The following is a 24,248-nucleotide window of genomic DNA, read 5'->3' as shown; positions in this document are numbered from 1 at the left end:
CCTTGGCTCCTGAATCCTCCCGGCCCCTCCTTGGCCGGATCCGTTAGTCTCCTAAGTCCTCTCCCCCACCCTGGCGGGGCGGGGAGTCCAGGGCAGCCTGGAGGCTGGGGGAGGGGGTGGACTTTTGGCCGTTTATTCCCGCCATCGTCAACAGCCACTGCCACACCGGCTTGGCTTCTTCCTCTGACCTGTCAGGAAGCAGAGAGACCCAGAAAGGAGGGACACGGACCTGAGCCCGAGAAGGCAGGCAGAGGCCGCGGCCGGATTCCGCTCCTTAGCCAAGCCCTGTCCAGTTCCCAGGGGGCCCCAGCCCCTTGGGGGCCTGTGTCCCGGGATGTCAATAGCTGTGGAGACCTTTGGCTTCTTCATGGCAGCCCTGGGGCTGCTGATGCTGGGGGTGACCCTGCCAAACAGCTACTGGCGCGTGTCCTCCGTGCACGGGAATGTTATCACCACCAGCACCATCTTCGAGAACCTTTGGTACAGCTGTGCCACAGACTCCATGGGAGTCTCCAACTGCTGGGAGTTCCCGTCCATGCTGGCCCTCTCTGGTACGGGGGTGAGGAGAGCTTCGGGGAGCAGCGGGAAGGGGAGGACAGGCTTGGAGAGCCCCAAGGGAAGGGGCGGCTGCCTTGGGTCTGACCTTGGGCGCCAAAGGATGCAGGAAGACTGGGGTCAGTCTCTGGGTCTGCTGTAGCTAAGAATGCTGGACACTCCAGCCTGGTCCAGGAGTGAGACCTTGTTACACTTGGCCCCTGGTCTAGTGTGATCCTCCCTCAGTGGTTACTCGAGCAGGCACCAGGTCAACTCCTGCCTCGGCTAGCTCTGTGCCTAGGGTGAGGACAGAGTGAGCTTGGTGTCAGCCACCTGTAGGGACGCCGATAGCACCAGCCCTCAGGTGCTGGTGAGGATCTGCAGACCCTGGCTCTCTGTTGTCGTGTGTGCACACGGTACATTTTATTCTGGGTGGGGTCTCTGGGTTGGTGGGGTGAGGAGGAGGCCCCATCTTGGCCTCTTGGCAGTTGATAGGAACAGGCCTTGTTAACCTCCCAGCATCCACGGGCTGGGCAGCTGGCCTCCCTGCTGTGCCGACCGTAAGAGGCCTCAGCAAGGCCAGGTGAGTGAAGGAGGTGCCAGGTCAGCCTGACTGTACGGTGGTGGGTGCGCACCTGCACGTGTCTGGGGCTCTCCATACTATGTGCTCAGCCTGCAGCTTCCTGATGGCCACAGCTCCGCCTGCTGCCTGCTCACTCCTGTGACTGGCCTCAGTCATCTTCCCCTAGAGCCTCCTTTCAGTCTGCCGCCCGCCCCCCCCGTGCCAGAGACCAAGAGTTGATGGCATGGAGCCTCTGCGAGCCCCCTTCCAGGCACTGAATGGCAGGTGATGGGTGGGCGGGGAGGAACTGAGGCCAGCACAGGCTCCAAAACTGTCCCCGAGAATGCCGAAGAGCAGTTGCTGAGCCTGGATGGTCTCCAGTGCCCGGCTCTTCCCAGACCCTCAAGGCAGCTGTAGGGCTTCGTGTTTTTCAGCCATCTCTCCAGGCCCGCGCGCAGGGCAGGTGTTATGCAGAGACTTGTAAAAGCTGCGTCCAATCCGGACCAGCAGCCTGGAGTCTGAGTGGCCAGGAGAGGCAGTGGGGCAACTGGCTCAGCAACCCAGCCATCCCACTGTACCTGCCCCTGGTGCAGTGAGCCTGGCCACCAGAGAGGGCCCCACGTGGCCCTGCAGCAGAGGGCCTGCAGAGCCCCTGGGCTTCCCTTCTGCCTGTGCGATCTGAGTCGTCTGCAGTAGCCTGCTGCTGGGCTGGTGGCTTTAGCCTCATTTTACAAAAGCTGAAAAACTTCTGCAGGGTTTGAAACCCGCCTAGAGTCACAGAGGTGGCGGAGGATCCGAGCCCAGGGCCCAGTTGATTCCTGCATTATGGTCCAGTGAGGGATCCCAACCATCATTCAGTCACCTCCCAACAGTGCACCCCCAACCTCCATTTGGCCACCAGAGCTCCCCAAGGACTGAGAGTTGGGGGCAGGGAGGGAGTGGCTGGGAATCAGAATGCCCTTTCAGAGAACTTTGTCCCTCCTCCCTGGTCCCCAACTTCAGGCCACTTACCTTTTCCTGGCAGGGACCCAGCCTTTCTCCTTCAGCACCCATGCTGGTGCCCCACCCGGGAAAGGGGTGCAAGGTCCTTGGGAGTGCTTAGCAACTATCGAAGACAGAGGGGAGGAGGGGCCCACAGCTTCCCCCAGCTTTGCAAAAGGGGAAACTGAGGCACCAAAGAACGTGAACTAGATAAACTTGGATGATCCTGGACCCAGGCATCCCACCTTCCAGGTCAGAAACTGCCCTTGACCCTCTGCCGCAGGCCACTGCTGCCCCCTTCAGGTTACTCTGGGAAGAAACTCAGTTGGAGGTGTCAGGCTAGTGCTTGAGGCCTGGACTCGGAGAGCAACCCTGCAGGGAAAGGGAGCGGGGCTCGGGGCAGCAGGTGGAGTGGCGGGTCTCAACCAGCCTGGCGCTGTCCTTTGCCTCAGCTTGGGAGGAGGGGGACTGCTAGCCTCCGGGGGCTAGAGGTCCAGGGCGCTGCAAAATGCTCTGCGATGCATGGGACGCTCCCCGGGAACCGGCGTCCAGCCCTTAAAGGGGCGTCAGCAGAGTGCGCTGGAGGAAGGGTCCTGATGCACAAGGATGGAGACTCAAGAACCTCGAGGGACAGCAAGTCACTGAGCCTGAGCAAGGGCCCTGGGGGCTGCTGTGGGTCAAGGGAAGAGGAGATAGAAGGGAAAGGCTGACGCCTGCGCCCCTCCCCAGGGTACGTCCAGGGCTGCCGCGCTCTCATGATCACCGCCATCCTCCTGGGCTTCCTCGGCCTCTTTCTAGGCATATTGGGGCTGCGCTGCACCACCATTGGGGGCATGGACCTCTCCCGGAAAGCCAAGCTGGCAGCCATTGCAGGAGCTCTCTACATACTGGCTGGTACTAGGGGAAAGGTGTTGGGTGGACTTGGGGCAGCCCTTGGCCAGACCCTGGTCTTCCTGCCCCATCTCCAGCTCCCCGCTCCTGGTGCTTGCCGCTCCTTTCCCTTCACCCTCCCTGCTGGGCTCTTCCCTGGCTCCTTGCCCACCCCCCATCTGAAGCCCCCCAGTCCTGTCCACAGTTGAGTCCATCAGCAGATTCTTGAGCTCCTACTGAGCCAGGAGTGAAAGGAACGTGGGAGCAGAGTGAGCTCCTCCAGTCAGGACCCCTCCCCGCCCCCCAAACTGTACAGTAACAACGCCTTGACTGGCCACTCCACACCATCACCTCTCGATATGCCTGCAAGGCAGAGTGGGAATTGTCCTGTTCCAGATGTGAAAAGCTCTGAAAGGTCAGGTGGCTTCCTGGGGCACAGGCCCCAGCAAGTGGAGTGGTGACAGTTCAGGGCTTGGCATGGCATTTGGGATTCCCAAGGAAAGGACTGCCAGGGCATGGGTGGGGAGACTTGGACAACTCAGCTTTGCAGGCCGGGCAGGGCAGATTCCAGGGGAGGACAGGAGTGATGGCCCTGGGGGTCAGAGGGAACAAGGCAGGTCTGGGGCAAGCGTGGCTGGGATTGGACAGAGTGGCAGGAGACGGAAGAGGGCTGGGACTGTGTCAGGAGGCTGGACTGAGGAGGTTAAGTGAACAGTTGACGCAGGAAGGGGAAGGTTTGTAGGCTGGAGCAGAAGAAAGGGACTGAATGAAATGGTTGCCCTTGAACGTGATGCCCTCCTCCTACTCTGGGTGACTTCTGTATGCCCCTTCTTACGCCCCTGCCACCCCCTGCCTGGGCCACGCTGACCCAGGACACTAGTGTGGTCCTCCTGCCTCCCAGGGGCCTGTGGGATGGTAGCCATCTCCTGGTACGCCGTCAACATCACGCAGGACTTCTTCAACCCCCTCTACGTTGGAACCAAGTGAGTGAGGAGCCCGCCCTCGGGGGCAGCGCCGGTGGGCTCAGCCCCGGCTGGCACTCACCTCCTGGCCCCCACCCCTGCGTCCCCCTTGCACCCAGGTACGAGCTGGGCCCTGCCCTCTACCTGGGCTGGAGCGCCTCCCTGCTCTCCATCCTGGGTGGCATCTGCCTCGGCTCCACCTGCTGCTGTGCCTCCCAGGAGGACCCCACTGCAAGGTGAGAGAGGGGAAGGACAGGGTGGAGGGCAGGGGGCAAGGGTCGTAGCTCCCTGTGACCCAGCCCCCTTCTCCCAACAGGGCCCAGCTTCCCTACAAGGCTTCCGCAGCTTCTGCAGTCGTGATGCCCACCACGGTCTCGGACGAAGGTGACAGCAGCTTTGGAAAATACGGCAAAAATGCCTACGTGTGAGTTTGGACCCGTGGACCCCATCTCTCTCCCACTGGCCAGTGGAGGGTCCTTAGGACCCGGGACCCATCTTGGCAGGCTACACTCCAGGCTCCGCCCTGTGCCTGGAGGCCCCTCCCAGGCCAAGGAGCTCCAGAGAACTCACCTGGTCCTCAGAGGGGCGTGTGGGCCAGGGCGCCCGTTGTGTTCTACATAAATACTTGCATAAATAAATGCGTCCTGCGACTGTGCTGCGGTTGAGGGTGTCAGAAAGCGGGCGGCCCAGCACAGGGGAGGGCTGGGGCCAGGGAGTGACTCATTTCTTGGACCCCAGGCTGTCATTCTGTCCACCACTTCTGGGCTGTCTTGTCCAGCAAAAGAGGCGTTGCAAGTGACTTCCAGAGGGTGGCACATAATTACTACTAAGAGTCATCGTGGACCAGATATGGGAAGCCCCACCTCCAGGTTCTTGGAAATAGCAGATTCCCGGGATCAGCTGGTGACAAGAAGCCACTCCTTCTGCTGATATCTCAGAGCTGCCCAAGGGGACAGTTGGTTGAGAGCAGTTTCTTACCTGGGCCTGAGTGGGGACATCAGGAACAGGCAGCCCCTTTGGAGTTCTGGGTCATTAGCTGGGTATGATGCCTATACATCTCTCTGGGGAAGCGTCAGTAGCTTCCAGAAAAGGCTCTGAAGGCCTACTATGTGCAAGGCTTGAGGGTGTCCTGTTTCAGCACAGGCTGGGGTAGGTGTGGCACGGGCCCAGCTCCACCTGGCACCCATTCAAGACAGGAAAATGAGGCCACAAGACAGAATCCTGGCATCCACTGACAGCAGAGGGGATGAGGGCCGAGCCCAACATGCGTCCCCTGCAGCACAGGCTTGGGGGTGCCCCGTCCATACAGCAACCCTCACCCTTTCTCTTCAACCTTACACCCCCCTGCACCGGCTCTGGCCGGCCTGCCTCTTCTCGTCCCCTCCTTTCAGGAAGATGAGCCCAAACCAAGTTCCACAATTGAGCACTCAGGCTCGTGTGTGCCTTAATACAGTCCGAGACTTTTCATCCCTCTGTCCATCACGTGGTCACACGACTGAGGGGCTTGGGCACACTTACCCCTTTACACTACACTTGAGTTTCTTCTCACCAGACACTGGGGTGGGCACCAAAACATGAACTATGCCCTCAAAGAACTCAAACTCGGGCAAAGAGGAATGTCAACCGCAGGCTGCCATCTGGCTCTGGGTGAGGTAGCAACAGCTGTCATACTGGGCGCTCACAGGCTGCTGGGCACCGGGAACACCTAGGAGGTGGCTGCACCCGAAGCTGAGGGGCAAAGGCTCCTGCCCCAGCTGCACAGGCAGGAAGCAGCAGGGCCAGGACTCCTCCAGGGCTGAAGAAGCAACCGCCCTGCCTCCCAGTTCAGTTAAATGCAATGCCCACTGAGCTCCTTAGGAACAAGCCCCCAGTCTCTAGGCTTCCCGACGCTCCCACCAACCTCTTCTTCCTGCGTTCCCAGGAAGCGTGGTGCTACTCCATCATGACACTAGGTTTAGCTTCTAGAAACTTTTGGAATAGTGTACATTTCCCAAAGACCAGGCATCTCCCAAGAGAGTAAACAAGTTTCCCGTGGCACAAAGAATGCTGGCAAAAATTGTTCAGGCCTCTCCCTAGAAAGTTCTGGTTTTAAATCGGGATCTATGCTTCTTAACAAGAATGTTCGTGAATGACCAGGGGAGCCAATCAGCATCAGAGCAACGAGAGGCTATCGGGGTCAGGCACCGACCTCTCAAGGTCATTTGGGAAGGTGCTGTGAGGAGAGATCTTACACCAAACAGAACCTATGTGACTCCATTTATAACAACAATATGAAACAAGGCCCTTGAAGGTCGGAATGCGCAAACAGGAGGCCGTGCAGACACGGGGGTCTGATGCACCTTCTAGTCAAGAAGGGCTTTTCTACTCCCCTTTTCCAGTCTGTGTACTTCCTGGTGAAGAGTAAAGATGAATAAAAGGCTTCAGATCAAGTTTCATTTCCTGGAAGAGACAACAGGCCCAGGCAGGAGTTGCTGCCACACACTGAGACTCCTGGTGTCCCGTTACTGCTGCTAACAAACCATCTTGAGACTCAACAGCATAATTCCACTATTTTATTACGCACACAGACTCTGTAACTCGGGTCTAGACAGGCACAGCGAGGCAGCGTCTCTCTGTGTTGTGAGGTCACAGTGAGGGAGATGGAAGGCTGAAGGTGACTTGACGCAGGGCAGAATCACCTGGAGGCATCCCACCCCTGTGACTGAAGCTGGGCTGGGGGACTTGAAGGCCTGGTTCCCCTGGTCCTGCACAGGCCTCTCTGTGCCGCCTGGACTTCCTCACAGCATGGTGGCTTCTGCTTCAGGGTAGCTGGATTTCCTATGGAATGCCTCAGGGACCCAAAAGCAAGTGTGCTAGCCACAGGGCAGGTCTATAGGTGTCACAGTTGGAGCGGTCATAAGCCTGCCTTGATTCCAGAGGAACACCCCACCTTTCGATTCAAGGATAAAGAATCTAATATCATTTTTTAAAAAATCACACCAGAACTCTCTAAACCCTGTCATGGACACCAGCTCCTGTGACACTGTCACTAAATACCACTTGGCCCGCCACAAGTGTTCAGAGAAAGGGAAACACTGTCCCAAAAGCAGTGAAGAGCCTAAAAAGGTGCCTGGCATTGTCCTGGCTGCCATCTCATTAAGGTCATTTGCTCAACAAATACTCCCAAAGCCCCTGCCTTGCATGGCTCAACAGTTCAACTCTAAGGAGCTTAAGGGATTAGGGCTTGTGATCCTCAGACAAGGTGGGGGCTGAGAAGGTCTAGACCCACACATGCAGGGCCACAAGGCCAGAGTGTCTTCCAGGCTGATAATTTCACAAAATACCAACCCTCACAACAGGGGCTTCTAAAGACAACTGCTCCCTCAGACTGGTGGCAGCAGGGACAAAGGCTCACCTGGCCACTCCCATTTGGCCAAGTGCCAGATGATAAGACAGGACTGGCTCCTGCACAGTAGCACTCTGCATCCACGCTCCAGCCCTCACCCACTTCCTGGTTACCCGGCCCTGGAACCTAGCTGCATTTCAAAAATACTAGGAGGAACCAGAGAAATGAAAAGCAAAAAAAATCAATATGGAAGAAAAGGCATAAAGCACCAGGTAAGAAAGGCAGAGACAAGACAAGAGTGGCAGGAGAGTGGGACAAAATTTCTCATGGTCAGGGACACAGAAGGGCAGGGGTAAGTGAAAGGTCAGAGGAAGAGAGAGCAGTGAGTAGGAGCAACAGGTGGTCTATGACCCTCACCCCCAAACACCCCAGGACCAAGCAGCTGGCTCCTGGCACTAGGGCTTTTATTACCATAGCACTCTGCAGGCTGGGCTCGGCCACTGGACGGCCCCAGGGGCAAGACTGGTTGTCCCCACGGGAAGACAGAGCACAGCGCCCTCTGTCCAGGAGGCGTCAAGGCATCCTTCAGTGACGCATGGAGGCCTTCCTCTCTGAAGACCCCAGGCTCACACGGTCCACTTCAGACACCTGCAGATGAACAGGAAGGTCAGGAAGACGAAGCGGTCTAGGCGGCCATGGAGGAGGCAGTGGGCGTGGACGGGGAGGCCGCAGGCTCACCTGGTCTCCTGGTGGGTGCCCAGACAGCGCACAGTGCAGTACCGCGCTCCACAGCTGACGCAGGTGTAGGGGGAAGGGAAGCCGCACACAGCACAGAAGGGGCGCTGGGGCCGGGATGGGGGCCCTGCGCAGGCTGTCAGGTAGTTGGGGCCCTCCGCCACACTCAGGTTCTGCAGAGACAGGGGAGCAGGCTCCGTGACTCCCCCACGTAGCCAACACCTACCAGGCAGGATCTCCACGGGCTCCCCCTTCCCTCAGGTCCCCCCAGAAAGTGCATCTCTCACCTGCTCCTCCAGCAAGGCCTGGAAGTTTTTTCGGAAGCGAAGTTTAAAATGATCCCCTCGAGTTTTCTTTTTTTTCTTTCCTAGGAGTCACAAGATGTGAGTAGCTTGACAACTGCAGAGAAAGACAGCAGCTTTCTCTGGCTCGCCACAGGGCAGCACTCCTGGCCACACCCTCGCCTGGGGCCTGGGTCTGCCCCGCATACCAGCCTTTACCCTTTATCCGCCTCCACCAATCCAGGCCCCATTAGCTCCATGCACCTCAAATCTAAGGCCCGCGTCAGCTCCTCTACTCCACCTTCATCCTATGTACTCGAGAAAACTGAGACACGGAAAGGGAGGACGGCGGCTGGGGGCCGAGGAGCCAATCGCTGGAAGGCCCAGAGGGCACTCCAGGGCCAGTGTCCTTCCACAGGCCTGACCTGGTCTGCTCTTCCCCTTCCTCGGCCCTGCCCTCCCTTTCTCTCACTCTGCCTCACCGGTGTCTGCATCGTCGTCAAACTGGGGTAGCCTCTTGCCGAGCTGGGGGAGGCCTGCGTGGGGGTCATCCTGGAAGTTGTCATTCTCCAAGGCCTCGAGCTGCCTGTTGATCCGGCGCTGCCGGGCAGCCCGGTCCAGCACCCGCCGCTGTCCAGGGTCCTGGGAACGAACTGGATGGGGCAGGGCGAGAAGAGTCATGGGGTCAGAGAAGAGGGAGCTGGGTGCCTTGAGTGTGGGCAGCAGGTGGGGAGCCACGTCCTCTGGTCTCATCCCAGTCGCCACGCCGTGTGCCCCATCTCCCGGCGTCAGTCCTCTGGCACTGCTTCCTTCCAGCTAGCCAAGACCAGTTCCGTTCCTCATGTGCTCGCGAGCACTTCCCTAGCATTTCCTGCTTCCAGCCAGTGAGACCCCTCACTGGTGCAGAAGCCACGCAACGGTGCCCACGTGGAGGCACCACGCGCCAGGGTCCCCCAGCTGCACTGGGATGTGCACTGGGACATGCCCCGGGTCAGCCTCACGGCCACCTCTGAAGAAACAAGGCACACACGTCCCCTTTCAGGCCACCCTCTCCATTCCTGCGGTGCGTGCCTCCCCAGGCTTCCCTGCAGCTGGCTTCCATCCCCAACCTCAGTGCGTCTAACCCTCCTCAGCTCAACCTTCTCCTCAGGAGAAAAACTCACTGCCAACATGTCTGCCCATGTCCTAACGACTCCTTCGAGAGGGTCCACGTGGTGTCTGACTTCCTCACCTCCCACCTGCTCCTCAGCCTCCAGCAACCTGATTCCCGCCTGACCATTCCGCATAGGCCACTGATGACCGCCTAGGGCCAAATCCAGAGTGCATTTCTAGACTAGTTCTTCATCGTGCATTTCTATGCCCTGTGGCTGTGCTGCCCGCTTCCTGAGGGTCAGAGTCACTGTTCTCCTGGTGACTCCAGCCTTCCTTCCCCCTCTCTGGCTTCTCAGCTTCCCTCTTGGCTGCCCTCCGTCCCTGAGCCTTCTCTGCCTGCCCCTGCTCTCTCAGTCTACACCCTCTTCCCGCCATGACTAGCCAAACACAGGACTCCACCACTCACACACGAACAACTCCAAGCATGATTATCTTGGCCCAGAATCCTTTCCTGAGCTCCAGAACTGGCTCCAGGACATCATGGCTGACCCACTGATTGCTGCCCCGCAATGTTTTCCCATTCAAGTCTGCTTCTCCCTGCAGCCTGAATGAATGGAAGCACCTGCAGACATCCAGACCTGAACCCTAGCAAATTACGTTCACTCTTTCTCCATTAGCACATCAGCTACTCACCAGGTTCTGTTAATTCTACAAAATATATCTTTGTTTCTTAGACGAGTACTTACTGAGTGTGTGTTAAAACCATAATACTGGTAGCAGTGCCCGTAGCCACCACTTGTTGGGCACATACTCTGAGGTTAGTCCTCCCTATCCGCAGGTCCCACACCCATGGATTCATTCGACCCCCAGACAATTTTTTTTTTAAATGCACCTGCACTGAACATGTACAGACCTGTTCCCTAAACAATACAGACAACAACTATTTCAATAGCATTCACATTGTATTGATTTAAAGTATACGAGAGGAGACACATAGGTTATGTGAATATACTACACCATTTTACATTTGAGACTTGAGCATCTATGGATTTGGGTATCCAGACAGAGGGGGTGTCCTGCAACCAATCCCCCGGATACTGAAGGGTGACTTACTAAACTCTTACCATAAACTAAATTATTTAATCCTCACAACAACCCTTTGAGATAGGTATAAGCTCATGTCAATTTACTGTTTATTGTTCAAAAGTTAAAAAATGTTTCCAAAGTTTGCACAACTAGTAAATGGCCAGGTCAGAACCCAATCCCAGAACCAACCAGCATCAAAACATGCATTTTGTTTGTTTTATTTTGGTTTTGGTGGTACTGAGGACTGAACCCAGGGGTGCTTTTCACTGAGCTATACCCTCCTACCCTCTTTTGTTTTTAGATATAAGGTCTCAGCAAATTGCCCAGGCTGACCTGAAATTTGTGATCCTCCTGCCTCAGCTTCCAGAGTAGCCGAGAACAGGTGTGTGTCACCACGCCTGGCTTAACACACTGGGTCTTGACCACTGCACAATGCTGCTTCCCTCCTGAGTACTGGGCAGTGCCCGAGCAAGGGCATACAGTCTTGTGGGAGCACAAAGGAGTAAATAAGCAAGCACGTGTCTGGTTGGGAAAGGACTAAGGGCCACAGAGCACAAGACAGACACACCCACTGGGGCTTTGGGGAGGTCAGAGACGATTTCCTGGAAGGTAAGTCTAGCTTGAGGCCCAAGTCATGAGTAGCCGGGTGGGAGGGACCAAGAAAGGTGGTTTAGGCCTTGATGCCAGCATGGGAAAGGCCTGGGTGGGAGACTGGGGGAGGGGAGCTTAAACGAACTGAGGGAAGTTCAGCATGAATGGCAAGTGTAGCAAGTGGGGCAGAGGTTGAGATGAAGACAGGCCAGATCCTCAAGAGTTCCACGTTTATGTATTTAAAGGAATTTAGACTTGAAGATTTTATTGGAAAAACAGGGAAAGCCAGTGGCAAGTGCAAGTCAAGTTAGCAGAGTTCTGACCCTGATTTCTTTTCCTCAAGACGACTCAGCATCTCCTTCAGTGACTTTCCAGTCTCTAGATTTGCTTTAAACAATAAGCTAACCACTGATCACATGTGGTTACTTATATTTAATTAAAAGTTAAATCACATGTGGTTATTTGTAACTAAAACTTTTAATTAAAAGTTCATAAAATTTAAAATTCAGTGCCTTGGTTGTACTAGCCACAAGTCATGTGTCCAGTAACCATATGTGATGAAAGTCCTTTTTTTTTGGTACTATGGATTGAACCTCAGACACTTTGCCACTGAGTACATCCCCAGCTCTTTTTGAGACAAGGTCACATTAAGTTGATTAGGGCCTTACTAAATTGCTGAAACTGGCCTCGAACTTGCGATCCTCCTGCCTCAGTCACTGGAATCTCTGGGATTACAGGCATGCCACCACCGAGTCTGGCCCAAAGCCCACACTCAACAGTACAGATCATGAACACTCTCGTCACCACATAAGATTCTCCTGGATAGTACTGTTCGAGCGCTTGCAATCCATTCGCCCCGCTGAATCAGCCAGAATTGCCTTTCTAAAGGATAAACCTGCTTGGTCACGCCCCTGTCTTAAAATCTTTTGATTTAAGGCTCTCCACTACTTCTCCGTGGAGTTCAAACTTCTCGGCAGAAGAATACCTTTCAAAACTTCACCTTTCCCCATTCCTCTGGACCGTTACTGTTGGCCTGCAAGCTCCAAATTATGAACGGGATTCCTAAGTGACTTGCTTTTACTTGCTTTCCTGCCTGTGCTCGTGGAGTGCCCCGCACCTGCACAGTGCGAAACCTTAACCCGACTTTCAAGACTCAATTCAAGCGTTTATGTTTCCTTCCAAGATTTTTAGGTCTCCCCTTCCTAGTAGTTGGGGTGGGTGCCTGCGCCCAGGCGCTGTGCCCCGCTCTGCCAAGGCCACGTATCACTCTGAAATGCAAGGCACTCTGAAGTGCAAGGTAGGTCTGGGGGTCTGTACCGCCACAAAGCCAGTTCTTGCGTAACAGGGCTGTTTCTCTTCTCCATCCCTAGCGCTCGGCTTGGGGCAAGTATCAATAAAACGTGAATGAACGGTTTAGGGGCTGCCCCAAAGCTAAGACCTTAGGGTCAGTGAAGGGATTTGAGACGAATAACAGGGTGAGTCCTAGGCCGGGTTCTGACTTGGGAAGCTAAGGGGGCTAACCGCTGGGGTCTCACATACCTGAAGTTTTCTTCTCCACCATTTGCGCAACACAGTAGCCGGAAGAACCTACTGCGCACGCGCACCAAATCCACAGCCGCGGTAGAAAACCGCCCTTTCCGGCGGCGCTCGCTTGTGCGCGTGCGCAGAATCGGCCCCCACCACTTGGAATCTTTACGTGGTGTTCTCTTGGAGAAGAGCAAGCTTTCCGCCATGTTTTATAGGGGCAAAACTACTTCCGCCCTCAGTGTAGTTGTAAGAGTTTGGTGAGAGACCCGAAATGCGGGTCTTTCGAGAAATGTTATTGTCCTTGGGTCCCTCTGAAGGTGCCATCATCCCAAGGACATGTTCTGGAGTATTTGCCCGCGGCGGTAGATGGAGCGGGCTGCACTGCGGAAGAAAGCGGCCTGGCTCCAGTGGGCAGACTGAGGGGTCCCTGCTGACCTGTCCCAAATCAGCCTCCGGCTCCCCCGCGCCGCAGTCCCGCCGCGGGCCCCTCGACCTTCTCCCTCCGTGCCGCCCCTCCGCCTCGCTGCCCCCGCCTTCCGCCCGGCGGCCCCGGACAGGGCTGTGGCCAGGACCCGCCCCCGCGCCCCGCCGGACCCTCCGCGCCGGATCACTTCCCCTCGGCGGTTTCGGCTTCCTCGGTGTCGGGCGGGCGCAGACCGCAGCCTCGGCCCCTCCCCGCCTCGCGCCCCGCGCCCCGCGCCCGGGACAATCCTCGCCTTGTCTCGGCGCCTGCATCTCGAGTTTTCTGCAGCCTCGGGTTACGTCTTTTTTCCAGGGCGGAGCCCCAGCGCCGCTCCTCCTCCCAGCGGGAGGCTCCGCAGACGGGGTTCCCCATTCCCAGAACCTTCTCCCGAGTTGGGATCCGGACGCGCAGCCCAGTCCGGCGCGGGCCCGCGTGCGGCCCGGGCCTGCTTCCCGCCATGGCCTGGACCGGCCCGAGACCCCGGCTCCTGCTGCTGTTGCTGCTACTGCTGCTGCAGCCGTTGCCTCCTGCGGCCTCCGCCTCCGACCGGCCCCGGGGCAGCAAGCCGGTCAACCCAGGTGAGGACCCGAGGAGCCGCTGGGCCAGTGGACGCCGGGCGGACGTATCTGCTGGCCTGGTCAGGGAGGTTCGGGGGCTCCAGGGGGTGTCGAGTCCCTCCCTGGCCCTGCACGCTCCTGGGGGCCGAGTCACGTGGCCCCCGCCCACTCCCCTCCTTGAACTGGGGTTTCAGCCTCTCCAGGTGAACTGACCCCGAATTTCTGGATGTCACTCCCACGTGGCTGTCACTGGGGTCGAAATGTTCGTGGGCGGGAAGAATTTAAGAGGGTACTGGAAGGAAGAGGAAAAGGACATAGTGGAGTTTGGGAAAGGGATGGGGTCCTGCAGAGAGCCAAGCACGTGGACCAGGGGCCAGCCGGGAAATCTCAAGTACCAATTCCTGGCTGACCTTAGAGAAGCTGCTGGTGATCACCGTGGCCACCGCCGAAACAGAGGGATACCGGCGTTTCTTGCAGTCTGCGGAGTTCTTCAACTATACTGTGCGGGTGAGGAGGGGCCCCTGCGTGAGGGTTGCCACAGGAGGAGTGGGCTGAGAACTGGGTGTCCAGGTCCCCACAGTGAGCCTGGTCAGCCGTCACTTCTTGGCTGGTTGGACTCCTCCCTGGCATGTGGGTCTTCCCACAGACTCTGGGCCTGGGAGAGGACTGGAGAGGGGGTGATGTGGCTCGAACAGTTGGTGGAGGACAGAAGGTCAGGTGGCTAAAGAAGGAAATGGAAAAATATGCAGACCGGGAGGACATGGTCATCATGTTTGTAGACAGGTAAAGGGGCTAGGGATAGGGAGAAAGGAGAGGGAGAACATGAGGAGGGAAAAGGATGCTGAGGTTCCTAGTGGCCTTCTATTCATCTCCGCCTTCCTTGCTCAGCTATGATGTGATTCTGGCTGGCAGCCCCTCAGAGCTGCTGAAGAAATTTGTCCAGAGTGGCAGCCGCCTGCTCTTCTCTGCAGAAGGCTTCTGCTGGCCTGAGTGGGGGCTGGCAGAACAGTATCCTGAGGTGGGCACGGGCAAGCGCTTCCTCAACTCTGGTGGTGAGTGGCAGAGTGCCCAAGGCAGAGGGGCCGAGTGGTGGGGCTACAGTGTTCCAGGTGCCAGAGGGCTGGGGCAGAGCGGGGCCTGGCCGCTGGAAACCTGGGGTTCTGAAGTCACCGCCTCCCCCCCAGGATTCATTGGCTTCGCCCCCACCATCCACCAGATCGTCCGCCAGTGGAAGTACAAGGACGATGATGACGATCAGCTCTTCTACACGCGGCTCTACCTGGACCCTGGGCTGAGGGTAGGTGCATGGCGGGGGGCACACAACCTGTACCCTGCATGGGAGAGAAGACTGAAGGGGGCTTGAGACGTAAGGAGAAGAGGGTGGGGATGATGCCATCCCGCCCCCTTCCTCACCCTCCCCTGCTCATCCGTCCAGGAGAGGCTCAGCCTTAATCTGGACCACAAGTCCCGGATCTTCCAGAACCTCAATGGGGCTTTAGGTGAGGAGGAAGGCACTCTCAGGGGGGCCACGGGGGGCCCTGCTGCTGGGGGTCCTGAAAGGGAGGGGCTCCTGGTGGGACTGGGCTGGTTTGTGGGTCACCTGGGCGTTGACCTCATCAGACACCTGAGTAAACCGCACTGTGCCAGTCAGAGTAATGGAGGCAGCAGTGGGCAGCCGGGCTTGTGCCCAGGTACCTGCCTGGGCTTTGCCTCTGTGATCCCACAAGGGAAAGGTGCCTGGCTGTCCTTGGCCAGAGGCAGACACTGCCCCCAAGGGCTAGTGGCTGACCCCAGGTCATGCAGGAGGCAAGCGGAGAAGCTCTCCAGGGTGACAGACAGTAGCTGGGCAGAACTGTAGAGCGCAAGGTCCCAGTAGAGCCACTGACTGGGGTCTTGCAGCCCAGGCACCCTCATCCCCCACATCTAGAAGAAGCTGGCTTGGCATCTCCCAGAGAGGGAGTCTAAAACCTGGCCTTCCCCAGATGAGGTGGTTTTGAAGTTCGATCGGAATCGTGTGCGCATCCGGAACGTGGCCTACGACACGCTCCCTGTTGTGGTCCATGGAAACGGTCCCACCAAGGTGCCCCCAGTGGCCTCTGCCCTTGCCTGCCCTAAGTCCTGGGTGCCCCCAGCCCCCTCCAAGTCCCCGAGTGACTGAGGTGCTGGGAGAACTTCTTCCTTTTCCTGCTGCCCTGTCCCCGCGGGCCTGACCTCCACCCCTGGATGCCTCCACCTCAGCCACTCCCTGTCTGTCCTCACAGCTGCAGCTGAACTACCTGGGAAACTATGTCCCCAATGGCTGGACTCCCCAGGGAGGCTGTGGGTTCTGCAACCGGGACCGGAGGACACTCCCGGGGGGGCAGGTGAGGAGAGGGTGCCATAGTGGGGCAGGAGAGCGCATTGGGCAGCAGAGCTCCTGGGTACCCAGCCTGGCAGGAGGGCAGTGGCCAGCAAGGGTGGAGGGGGCCTGGGCCGCCCCTGAGCCTGCTGTCGTGTCCTCCAGCCTCCCCCCCGGGTGCTGCTGGCCGTGTTTGTGGAACAGCCCACCCCGTTCCTGCCCCGCTTCCTGCAGCGGCTGCTGCTCCTGGACTACCCCCCCGACAGGGTCGCCCTCTTTCTGCACAACAACGTGAGACAGCCCAAGCCCCTCCTGCAGCCCCTGCCTGCACCCCCTCCCCGGGCCCCCAGCCCCCTGGGCGCTGCCCTTGCTCAGTCGGCCTCCCCGCCCCCCAGGAGGTGTACCATGAGCCTCACGTGGCTGACTCCTGGCCACAGCTCCAGGACCACTTCTCGGCTGTGAAGCTGGTGGGGCCAGAAGAGGCCCTGAGCCCGGGCGAGGCCAGGGACATGGCCATGTGAGTGAGTGAGTGCCAGGCGGGAGGGTGCTGGCCGCCACCCTTAGGGGCCCGGACCTCGCGGCCACCCTCCCCGCCCTGGCCCTCCACAGACAGCGCAGACCCTGGGGTGGGACCACCCCATCTCCTCACACCCCTCGTCCCCTCCCCCCTGTCCAGCTCATCCGTGTCGTCTGTCGCCCCAGGGACGCATGTCGGCAGGACCCCGAGTGTGAGTTCTACTTCAGCCTGGACGCCGATGCCGTCCTCACCAACATGCAGACCCTGCGCCTCCTCATCGAGCAGAACAGGTGGGCTGCCCTCCCCACACAGGCTCCGGCCCCAGGCCTCCGCCCGGCCCTCACCTCAGCCTTGTCCACAGGAAGGTGATCGCACCCATGCTGTCCCGGCACGGCAAGCTGTGGTCCAACTTCTGGGGCGCCCTGAGCCCCGACGAGTACTATGCCCGCTCCGAGGACTACGTGGAGCTCGTGCAGCGGAAGCGAGTGTGAGTCTCACCGGGCGGGAGGAGACTTGGGGCCACTGTGGCCACAGGCAGACGTGCCATGGCCCTGGGGTAGGTCCCAGCTGTGGATCGGGTGGTGGTGACCAGCGGTGCTTGGCAGGGGACGTGAGGGACCTTCAGGCTCTGGGACCGGGGCTCCTGGGAACGGGGCCTCTGGGATGAACTAGGCAGAATCGGGGGTCTCCTGCCAAGCTGACCCTGGCATCGCCACCTGCAGGGGCGTGTGGAATGTGCCCTATATATCACAGGCATATGTGATCCGTGGGGACACCCTGAGGACGGAGCTGCCCCAGAGGGAGGTGTTTTCAGGCAGTGACACTGACCCAGACATGGCCTTCTGTAAGAGCCTGCGAGACAAGGTGAGCAAGCGGGGCCTGGGGCACCGGATCCTGGGGCTCAGTGCCGCACCCGATGTCAGGGGCAGCCACCTGGCGTCATCTCTGCCCTTCTCACACCCACCCACCCCCGTGCCAGGGCATCTTCCTCCACCTCAGCAATCAGCACGAGTTTGGCCGGCTCTTGGCCACCTCCCGGTATGACACAGACCACCTGCATCCTGACCTCTGGCAGATCTTCGACAACCCAGTCGTGAGTGGGGGCCCCTCACTCAGGAATGCAGGTTCCCTTTGCTCAGGAGGACGCCAGCAAGTGAGGGGTGCCTGGGGAGGGTCCCGTGCTGCCTGGGGAGGCTCGGCCCAGGCAGGGGGGAAGGAGGCTCCTCTCAGCTGTCCCCAATGCTCCCCACAGGACTGGAGGGAACAGTACATTCATGAGAACTACAGCCGGGCCCTGGACGGGGAGGGGCTGGTGGAACAGGTGAGCTGCTTGGGACTGACCGCCTGGAGACCATGCTTCTCAGGTCCTCCACGAGGACTGGCAGTTCTCAAACTGAGTTTCCCGGGGCCTCTGGGCGCTCTGCTCAGGCCAGAGGGAGGCAAAGGCTGAGCAGATGGGGCTGTAGCCCAGCTCAGGCCTTAATCACAGGGGACGCCCTTTTGTCCTCTCAACTTATGCTGGGGCTGCATTCTAGTAAGCCCCTCATAAAGTCCTCCATTGTAAGTTATGGACCCTCCGTGTTGGTGCTGTGGGTGAAATGACACCTTTAAGAGGGCTGCACTGCTGGGCGCGGCCAGGCCTGTCATCCCAGTGACTCAGGAGGATCACGAGTTCAAGCCAGCCCCAGCAACTCAGTGAGACCCTGTCTCAAATGATGGATGGATGGATGGGGATGGATGGGTGGATGGATGGGGATGGATGGGATGGATGGGGATGGATGGGGATGGATGGGTGGGTGGATGGATGGGGATGGATGGGATGGATGGGGATGGATGGGATGGATGGGAATAGATGGATGGGGATGGATGGGATGGATGGATGGATGGATGGATGGATGGATGGATGGATGGATGGATGGGGATGGATGGGATGGAGGGGATGGATGGGGATGGATGGGATGGATGGGGATGGATGGATGGGATGGATGGATGGATGGATGGGGATGGATGGGTGGATGGATGGATGGGGATAGATGGGATGGAGGGGATGGATGGGATGGATGGATGGGGATTGGATGAGGATAGATGGATAGATGGATGGGGATGGATGGATAGATGAATGGGGATGGATGAATGGGTGGGATGGATGGATGGGGATGGATGGATGGGTGGGGATGGATGGGGATGGATGGGATGGATGGATGGGTGGGGATCGATGGGGATGGATGGGTGGATGGATGGGAGATGTAGCTCAGTGGTAAAGTACCCCTGGGTTAAATAATCCCCAGTACCGAGAAAGAAAAAGTGGGAGATTCGCCGTGGGAAACGGCTATGCTAGCACTGGGGCTCTGGCCTTCTCGCCACTGTGCCCTGCACCTCCCTCTGTGCAGACCTGCTGCAGCCCTGGGCCTGGTTCTTGGCCTGGCCTGTCCCCCAACTTGGGTGGCCCTGCCCCCAGCCCTCTCATCCCCCCGCTTTGTCTTGCCTCTTCACTGCCCATCCCCTGCGCGAGTCACCCAGCCCAGCCCTCCTCTGCAGCCGTGCCCGGATGTCTACTGGTTCCCACTGCTGTCAGAGCAAATGTGTGACGAGCTGGTGGAGGAGATGGAGAGCTACGGCCAGTGGTCGGGCGGCCGGCATGAGGTGGGGCAGGGTTCCCGGGGCGGACACGGGGTCTGTGGAGAGACCACCGCGTTGGGAGTGGGTACGGAGAGGGGACCACTGCAGGGAGGTCCCAGGGGTATAGCACATTCACTCAGGGCGCTCAGTGGCTGCTGGCCCAGGCTGTGCAGGTTCTGGGCCGAGCCCACAGGTCCTTGGCCCAGATGTGGGAGGAACCCAGGGCTTCCCAGGAGAGGCCACAGCTTCCTGAGGCTTCATGCGCCCATGAGTCAAGCTCAGAGACAGACGAAACTGTCGAGGTGCAGGGAGCGTGAGCATCAGGGCTGGGGACCAGGGAAGGAAGGGCGCCCGGGCTGCCCCCAGGGGCCTGCCAGAGGCTCAGTGCCCACCGCCCGCAGGATTCCAGGCTGGCAGGAGGCTATGAGAACGTCCCCACTGTGGACATCCACATGAAGCAGCTGGGCTACGAGGACCAGTGGCTGCAGCTGCTGAGGACGTACGTGGGGCCCATGACCGAGAGCCTGTTCCCCGGCTACTACACCAAGGTGGGGCTCCACCACCACGCCTCCCCCAGCCCCAGGCTGGTCTCCACGTAGGGCCACTCTGCCCCCTCCAGGGACTCGGGTCCCAGCTGGGAGCTGCTGTGGGAGGGGGGCCAGGGCTGGCTCTGACGCTGGTCAGCCGTGGTCCCTTCCCTGGCCCCTCCAGTCAGAGGAGCCCTTGGCCCCCAGCCTCCCTGCAGCCTCTCCCTGGTGTGCCCACAGACCCGGGCGGTCATGAACTTCGTGGTTCGCTACCGGCCGGATGAGCAGCCCTCCCTGCGGCCACACCACGACTCGTCCACCTTCACCCTCAACGTCGCCCTCAACCACAAGGGCCTGGACTATGAGGTGAGCCCACCGCTGCACACGGCCAGCCTCACCTTGGGACCCTCCTGGCCCCTGGCTGGGCCTTCGGCACTTGCCAGGTTTTGTGAGTGTCGCCTCCTGGATGCCTTCTGGGGGGCTGGCTCCCCTCCACACCCGCCCTCGGCTGGCCTCTCCCCACATCCTGCCTGCCCCCCACCCCATGCCGCTCACCCTCCTTTTTGGTTCCCTTCTCCCCAGGGAGGTGGCTGCCGCTTCCTGCGCTACGACTGTGTGGTCTCCTCCCCACGAAAGGGCTGGGGGCTCCTGCACCCTGGCCGCCTCACCCACTACCACGAGGGGCTGCCCACCACGCGGGGCACTCGCTACATCATGGTGTCCTTTGTCGACCCCTGACACAACCACTGGGCCAAACCTTCCCTGCCTTCGTGCCTTCTTGGGGGGTCCAGCTCCCCATCCTTGGAGAGGTGGCTTGGCCCATCTCCTCTCTTCCTGAGTGTTTGTCCCGTATGCCAGGGACGGAATATGCCACCTCACCCTGACCCAAGGCCCTCAGGAAGCTCCTGGAGCCCCGCCCCTCTCTGCAGCCCCCAGGGGCTCCTGGGAAAGGACTCCGTGTTGTCCAATGTGATAAGTTATTAAGGCTTCTCCGCCCCTCCCAGTAAAGGAGGATTTGTAACTCTCTAGTCCACGCGTCATCTGTCCTCTACCTGTTGACCCTGGCCCCCTTCCTGGCACCCAGAGGAGAGGGGAGGCCCTGATTTACCTCAGACAGGAGGACGAGAAGCCAGTGTTGGCCCGGGAAGAACACACAGCTTCCTGGGCCCCCTCCTCCATCCTCTTTGCCGCCTGAGCTGAGCGTGCCTGAGAGGCTGCGGCACAGGCAGGACCTCAGGGTCAGGTGCAGATGGGAGCCCTGAGTGGCAGGGGTGGCAGGCCCTGACCAGCCTCCAGGGACAATGCTGGCGAGGCGAGTGCCCTGGAAGCCTGTGCTCTGGTGAGGAAGGGCGGGGTGAGCCTGCCTGCGACCTGCTTTTCCTGGGGCAAGATCTGGAGATCCCTCTGAAGGTCGAGAGTCCTCCCCAGGGAGCTTCCCGGAATAGGGGCTTGGAGGGATGGGGGAGGTCCTGCTTCCAGCCTTTGGGGGACCCTGATGACAGAGCTCATGGTCCTTCAACTTAGTCCTCCCAGCCCTACACCTAACTCTGAACTCATCTCTCAACTGCTGCCTTTGGGAGGCCTTTTAAAACTAAACCTTCCCTGGGACATCCCCGCCTGGGGCATCTCCCTGCCCGCAGCTGGAATCCTCCTCCCTCCCCTGCCCGGCCTCCCTGACAGCCTCCTCCTGAAGCCTTCCCTCCTGGTCAGTGGGGCTGATCACTACCCGTCCCCCCGGGGTTGAGCATCTCCAGCCAGACTTTCAAATCCCTCTCACCTCAGCTGCCAACACCCTTTTGCCATGTCCTTTGGGGACAGGAGAAAACACTTCGTGGCAAGATCCCTGGATGGGGAAACCTGCAGGAGAGTGAGGCAGGGACAGGGACAGAGTGTGCCCAGCCTTCGTGATGGAGCTGGCTGTGCCTGTCTTCCCCATTCATTGACATCTGAACTGCAGGTGCTGTGTGAGTCACATGATGGGCAGGCTAGCTGTCCTGTCCACTTGTCACTTAACAGTCTGGAGGAGATGACCTTACTCAGAGAACCGCCCCAGTGAGGGTAAAGTATTTCATGGTACCAGAACATGTCACAGAGACACCCATGGGGGAGGGATGATCATCCATCCCTAAAGAAGTGACATTCATCCTAGTGGCTCCAGAGGCTGAGGCAGGAGGATTGCAAGTTCAAAGCCAGACTGAGCCCTGTCCAAAAAAAAAAGTGACATTCCCTCACACACCTCCCAGGGCTCTGGTCAGTGCCAGGGAGGCCATGGTGATAGGGTGTCTCCAGGGCTTCACCACAAAGCCCTCCTTCCTGGGGTGACCCCCACCCAGAGGCTTGAGCTGCTCCTTAAGGAATAGACCTTCCCACAGTCCTGGCCCCCAGGATCCGGCCTCGTAACTGGATTTTTGAGTTGTTCTCCCTGGTGCGGAGAGCCCTGTCCTAGCAGAGGCCAGAGGCTCTGCCCACCACGGGGCTCAAGCCCCTTCTCCAGGCTCCTGGCCACACCCCTAGTCAATTTGGTGTGGTCTGATTGGTCACAGCCTGTGAGCTCAGTGAGTGATCATCTGCCTTGTTCAGGCTCAGAGGCTCAGTGGGCAGGTCAGCAACAGGGGCGGAACCAGGGCAGGGGTCAAGGTCAGTGGATTGGGCCAAAAGGGGGGTCATTAAGCGAGTGCAGACTGTCCTCGTCCCACTCCCCGCTGCGGCATGGAGGCCTCTCCCAGGCTCCTTTGTGGGGGTCTCCAAGCCTTCGCAGTCCTGCAGTGGGTCTTCTCCTTCTTGGGACTTGGTGAGTCCCCAGAGCCTGAGGATCCAGGCAAACCTGGCGCCCGGGCTCTACTTCCCCCTTCCCCAGAGGAAGGCTATGGATCTCGGGTCCTTAGCCTAGGAAAGGCTAAGGAGTCTAGGAGCAGGTGGAGGGAAGGGCCTGAATGCCGAGGAACCAGGAAAGGGCCCGAGGGCAGCCCCGCTTGAACACCTGGGCCCTGAGTTGCCTCCCTGTTCTCCAGGCTCCGTGTGCCTGGTGGCCTTGCTCCTTGCTCTCCTCAGCCAGGCCTGGATCCTCGTGGTCCTTTACCTGCTCTGGCTCTATGGGGACAGGAACACGCCCAGGGTTGGAGGCCGGCGCTCTGCCTGGGTTCGAAACTGGGCGATCTGGAGACATTTCCGTGACTACTTCCCCATATCGGTGAGGGCCCGGGGCAAGGCGTACTGGGTGGGGAGGGGGCTTCAGAACAGACTCTTGGGACAGTCATCCCCAAAGCCCAATCTCACCAGCTGGATGGGGGTGCCCTCTGCTTCCCAGCTAGTTAAAACCGCAGAGTTGGATCCCTCCCGGAACTACCTCTTTGGCTTCCACCCTCACGGCGTCCTGGTCGTGGGGGCCTTTGGCAACTTCTGTACCGAGGCCACTGGTTTCTCCCGCCTCTTCCCCGGCCTCAGGCCACACCTGCTCATGTTGCCTTGCTGGTTCCAAATCCCTATCTTCCGGGACTACATCATGACTAGTGGTAAGGAAGAGGAGTCCAGGCCCCGGACTCCCACCCCTTCACCTCCCCACCCTCCCCACCCTCGCTGTCACCTACCAGTCTCTCTCCTGCTGGGGCTCCTAGGCCCGGCTCCCCCTTCTCAGGCCTTCCTCTGAAAACCCAGGCCTCAGGTCCCCTAGCCTCTGCCCTCCCCCCAGGTTTGGTCTCATCTGACAAGGCCAGCATTTCCTATCTGTTGTCCTGTCCTGGGGGCGGCCAGGTGGCTGTCCTGGCCGTGGGAGGGCCCCTGGAGGCGTTGGAGGCAAAGCCCGGAGCATTGAGCTTGCGGATCCGGAATCAGAAAGGATTCGTTAAGGTGGCCCTGGAACACGGGTGAGGAGCCCCGGGTGGCCAGAGGGGTCCCCGGGGCTCCCCACGGGGGAGGATCGCCCGGCAGCCAGGAGTCAGCGGCGCCCCTGCTCCCCCAGGGCCTCGCTGGTGCCTGTCTTCTCCTTTGGGGAGAATGAGCTTTTCCGGCAGTTGCCAAACCCCCCGGGCTCCTGCGTGCGGAGGGCGCAGGAGGCGCTGCAATCACTGCTGAGCGTGGCCCTGCCGCTGTTCCACGGCCGCCTGGGCCTCCTGATGCCCTTCCGCTCGCCCATCCACACCGTCGGTGAGCCCCGGCCTCCGCCCCTGCGCTCCCGGGCCCCAACGCCTGCTCCCTGCGCCCTCCCCGCCGCGCCCTGCCTAGGGCCTGGTGTCTCGGCTCCGCGCCACGCGTCTGGCACGTCCGGCCTCGTCTTCCAGGCCGGCCTTTTGCAACCGCCCCAGCCCTGAACTCTGTCCCGGCAGATCCCTGCGGCCGGCTGGCGGGGGGCGGGCCCGAGCATCCTAGAGACCGGCCCTTCGTCGTGTTCCTCCCGCAGTGGGTGCAGCAATTCCGGTGCAGCGAAGCCCGCGGCCCAGCCGGGCGCAGGTGGACGCGCTGCACGCGCTCTACGTGGAGCGGCTCACGCAGTTGTTCGAGGAACACAAGGAGCGCTACGGAGTCCCTGCAGACAGGCACCTGGTCCTCACCTAGGCGCGCCCTCCCGGCCCTGCCCCTTCCCCTCAGTGACCGCAGGTGGGGGAGTGGAATTAAAGATGGGAACAGAGCCGCGGCGTTTGTGTGTTTGTGCCTGGTGTGTGAGTTCGGGGCGCGCCCGGCACTC

General features: G+C 59.6%; 4 protein-coding genes across 6 annotated transcripts; 3 read left to right on the top strand and 1 right to left on the bottom strand.

The window, feature by feature from the left end:
- The first annotated feature begins 306 nt into the window (after positions 1-306).
- Positions 307-4,401, top strand: CLDN15 (claudin 15). 2 transcript variants are annotated; one of them, XM_079121831.1, is made up of 5 exons: positions 307-551; positions 2,876-2,971; positions 3,849-3,930; positions 4,029-4,145; positions 4,226-4,401. In XM_079121831.1, exons 1-5 carry the CDS (start codon positions 335-337, stop codon positions 4,335-4,337), a joined length of 624 nt encoding a protein of 207 aa, XP_078977957.1. In that variant the 5' UTR covers positions 307-334; the 3' UTR covers positions 4,338-4,401. The 2 variants fall into 2 exon arrangements, with proteins under 2 accessions (XP_078977957.1, XP_078977956.1); XM_079121830.1 differs by having other exon boundaries at positions 2,807-2,971.
- A 1,967-nt stretch (positions 4,402-6,368) lies between these two features.
- On the bottom strand, positions 6,369-12,721 carry ZNHIT1 (zinc finger HIT-type containing 1). Of its 2 annotated transcripts, XR_013760800.1 has the most exons (6): positions 12,559-12,721; positions 8,733-8,903; positions 8,257-8,336; positions 7,973-8,142; positions 7,706-7,882; positions 6,369-6,838 (listed from the first exon to the last, which is right to left on the bottom strand). XR_013760800.1 is itself a non-coding variant. In XM_079121834.1 (5 exons), exons 1-5 carry the CDS (start codon positions 12,578-12,580, stop codon positions 7,861-7,863), a joined length of 465 nt encoding a protein of 154 aa, XP_078977960.1. In that variant the 5' UTR covers positions 12,581-12,721; the 3' UTR covers positions 7,682-7,860. The 2 variants fall into 2 exon arrangements, 1 of the variants encoding a protein (XP_078977960.1); XM_079121834.1 differs by lacking the exon at positions 6,369-6,838 and having other exon boundaries at positions 7,682-7,882.
- A 519-nt stretch (positions 12,722-13,240) lies between these two features.
- PLOD3 (procollagen-lysine,2-oxoglutarate 5-dioxygenase 3) lies at positions 13,241-20,595 on the top strand. Its single transcript, XM_079121817.1, has 19 exons — positions 13,241-13,587; positions 13,982-14,073; positions 14,213-14,349; positions 14,455-14,618; positions 14,751-14,863; positions 15,002-15,065; positions 15,549-15,646; positions 15,828-15,929; positions 16,070-16,195; positions 16,300-16,421; positions 16,607-16,711; positions 16,783-16,908; positions 17,144-17,285; positions 17,401-17,514; positions 17,674-17,742; positions 18,960-19,064; positions 19,442-19,588; positions 19,808-19,933; positions 20,150-20,595. The coding sequence occupies exons 1-19, from the start codon at positions 13,467-13,469 to the stop codon at positions 20,303-20,305; spliced, it is 2,229 nt and encodes a 742-aa protein (XP_078977943.1). The 5' UTR covers positions 13,241-13,466; the 3' UTR covers positions 20,306-20,595.
- Positions 20,596-22,198: 1,603 nt separating this feature from the next.
- On the top strand, positions 22,199-24,192 carry LOC306650077 (2-acylglycerol O-acyltransferase 2-B-like). The gene is made up of 6 exons (XM_079121825.1): positions 22,199-22,358; positions 22,579-22,757; positions 22,875-23,079; positions 23,256-23,430; positions 23,526-23,710; positions 23,964-24,192. The coding sequence occupies exons 1-6, from the start codon at positions 22,277-22,279 to the stop codon at positions 24,116-24,118; spliced, it is 981 nt and encodes a 326-aa protein (XP_078977951.1). The 5' UTR covers positions 22,199-22,276; the 3' UTR covers positions 24,119-24,192.
- Positions 24,193-24,248: the final 56 nt, after the last annotated feature.

The sequence above is a fragment of the Sciurus vulgaris genome, assembly GCF_902686455.1.
Source record: "Sciurus vulgaris genome assembly, chromosome: 18".
Lineage (NCBI taxonomy): Eukaryota > Metazoa > Chordata > Mammalia > Rodentia > Sciuridae > Sciurus > Sciurus vulgaris.
This window is presented reverse-complemented; position numbering and strand designations above follow the sequence as displayed.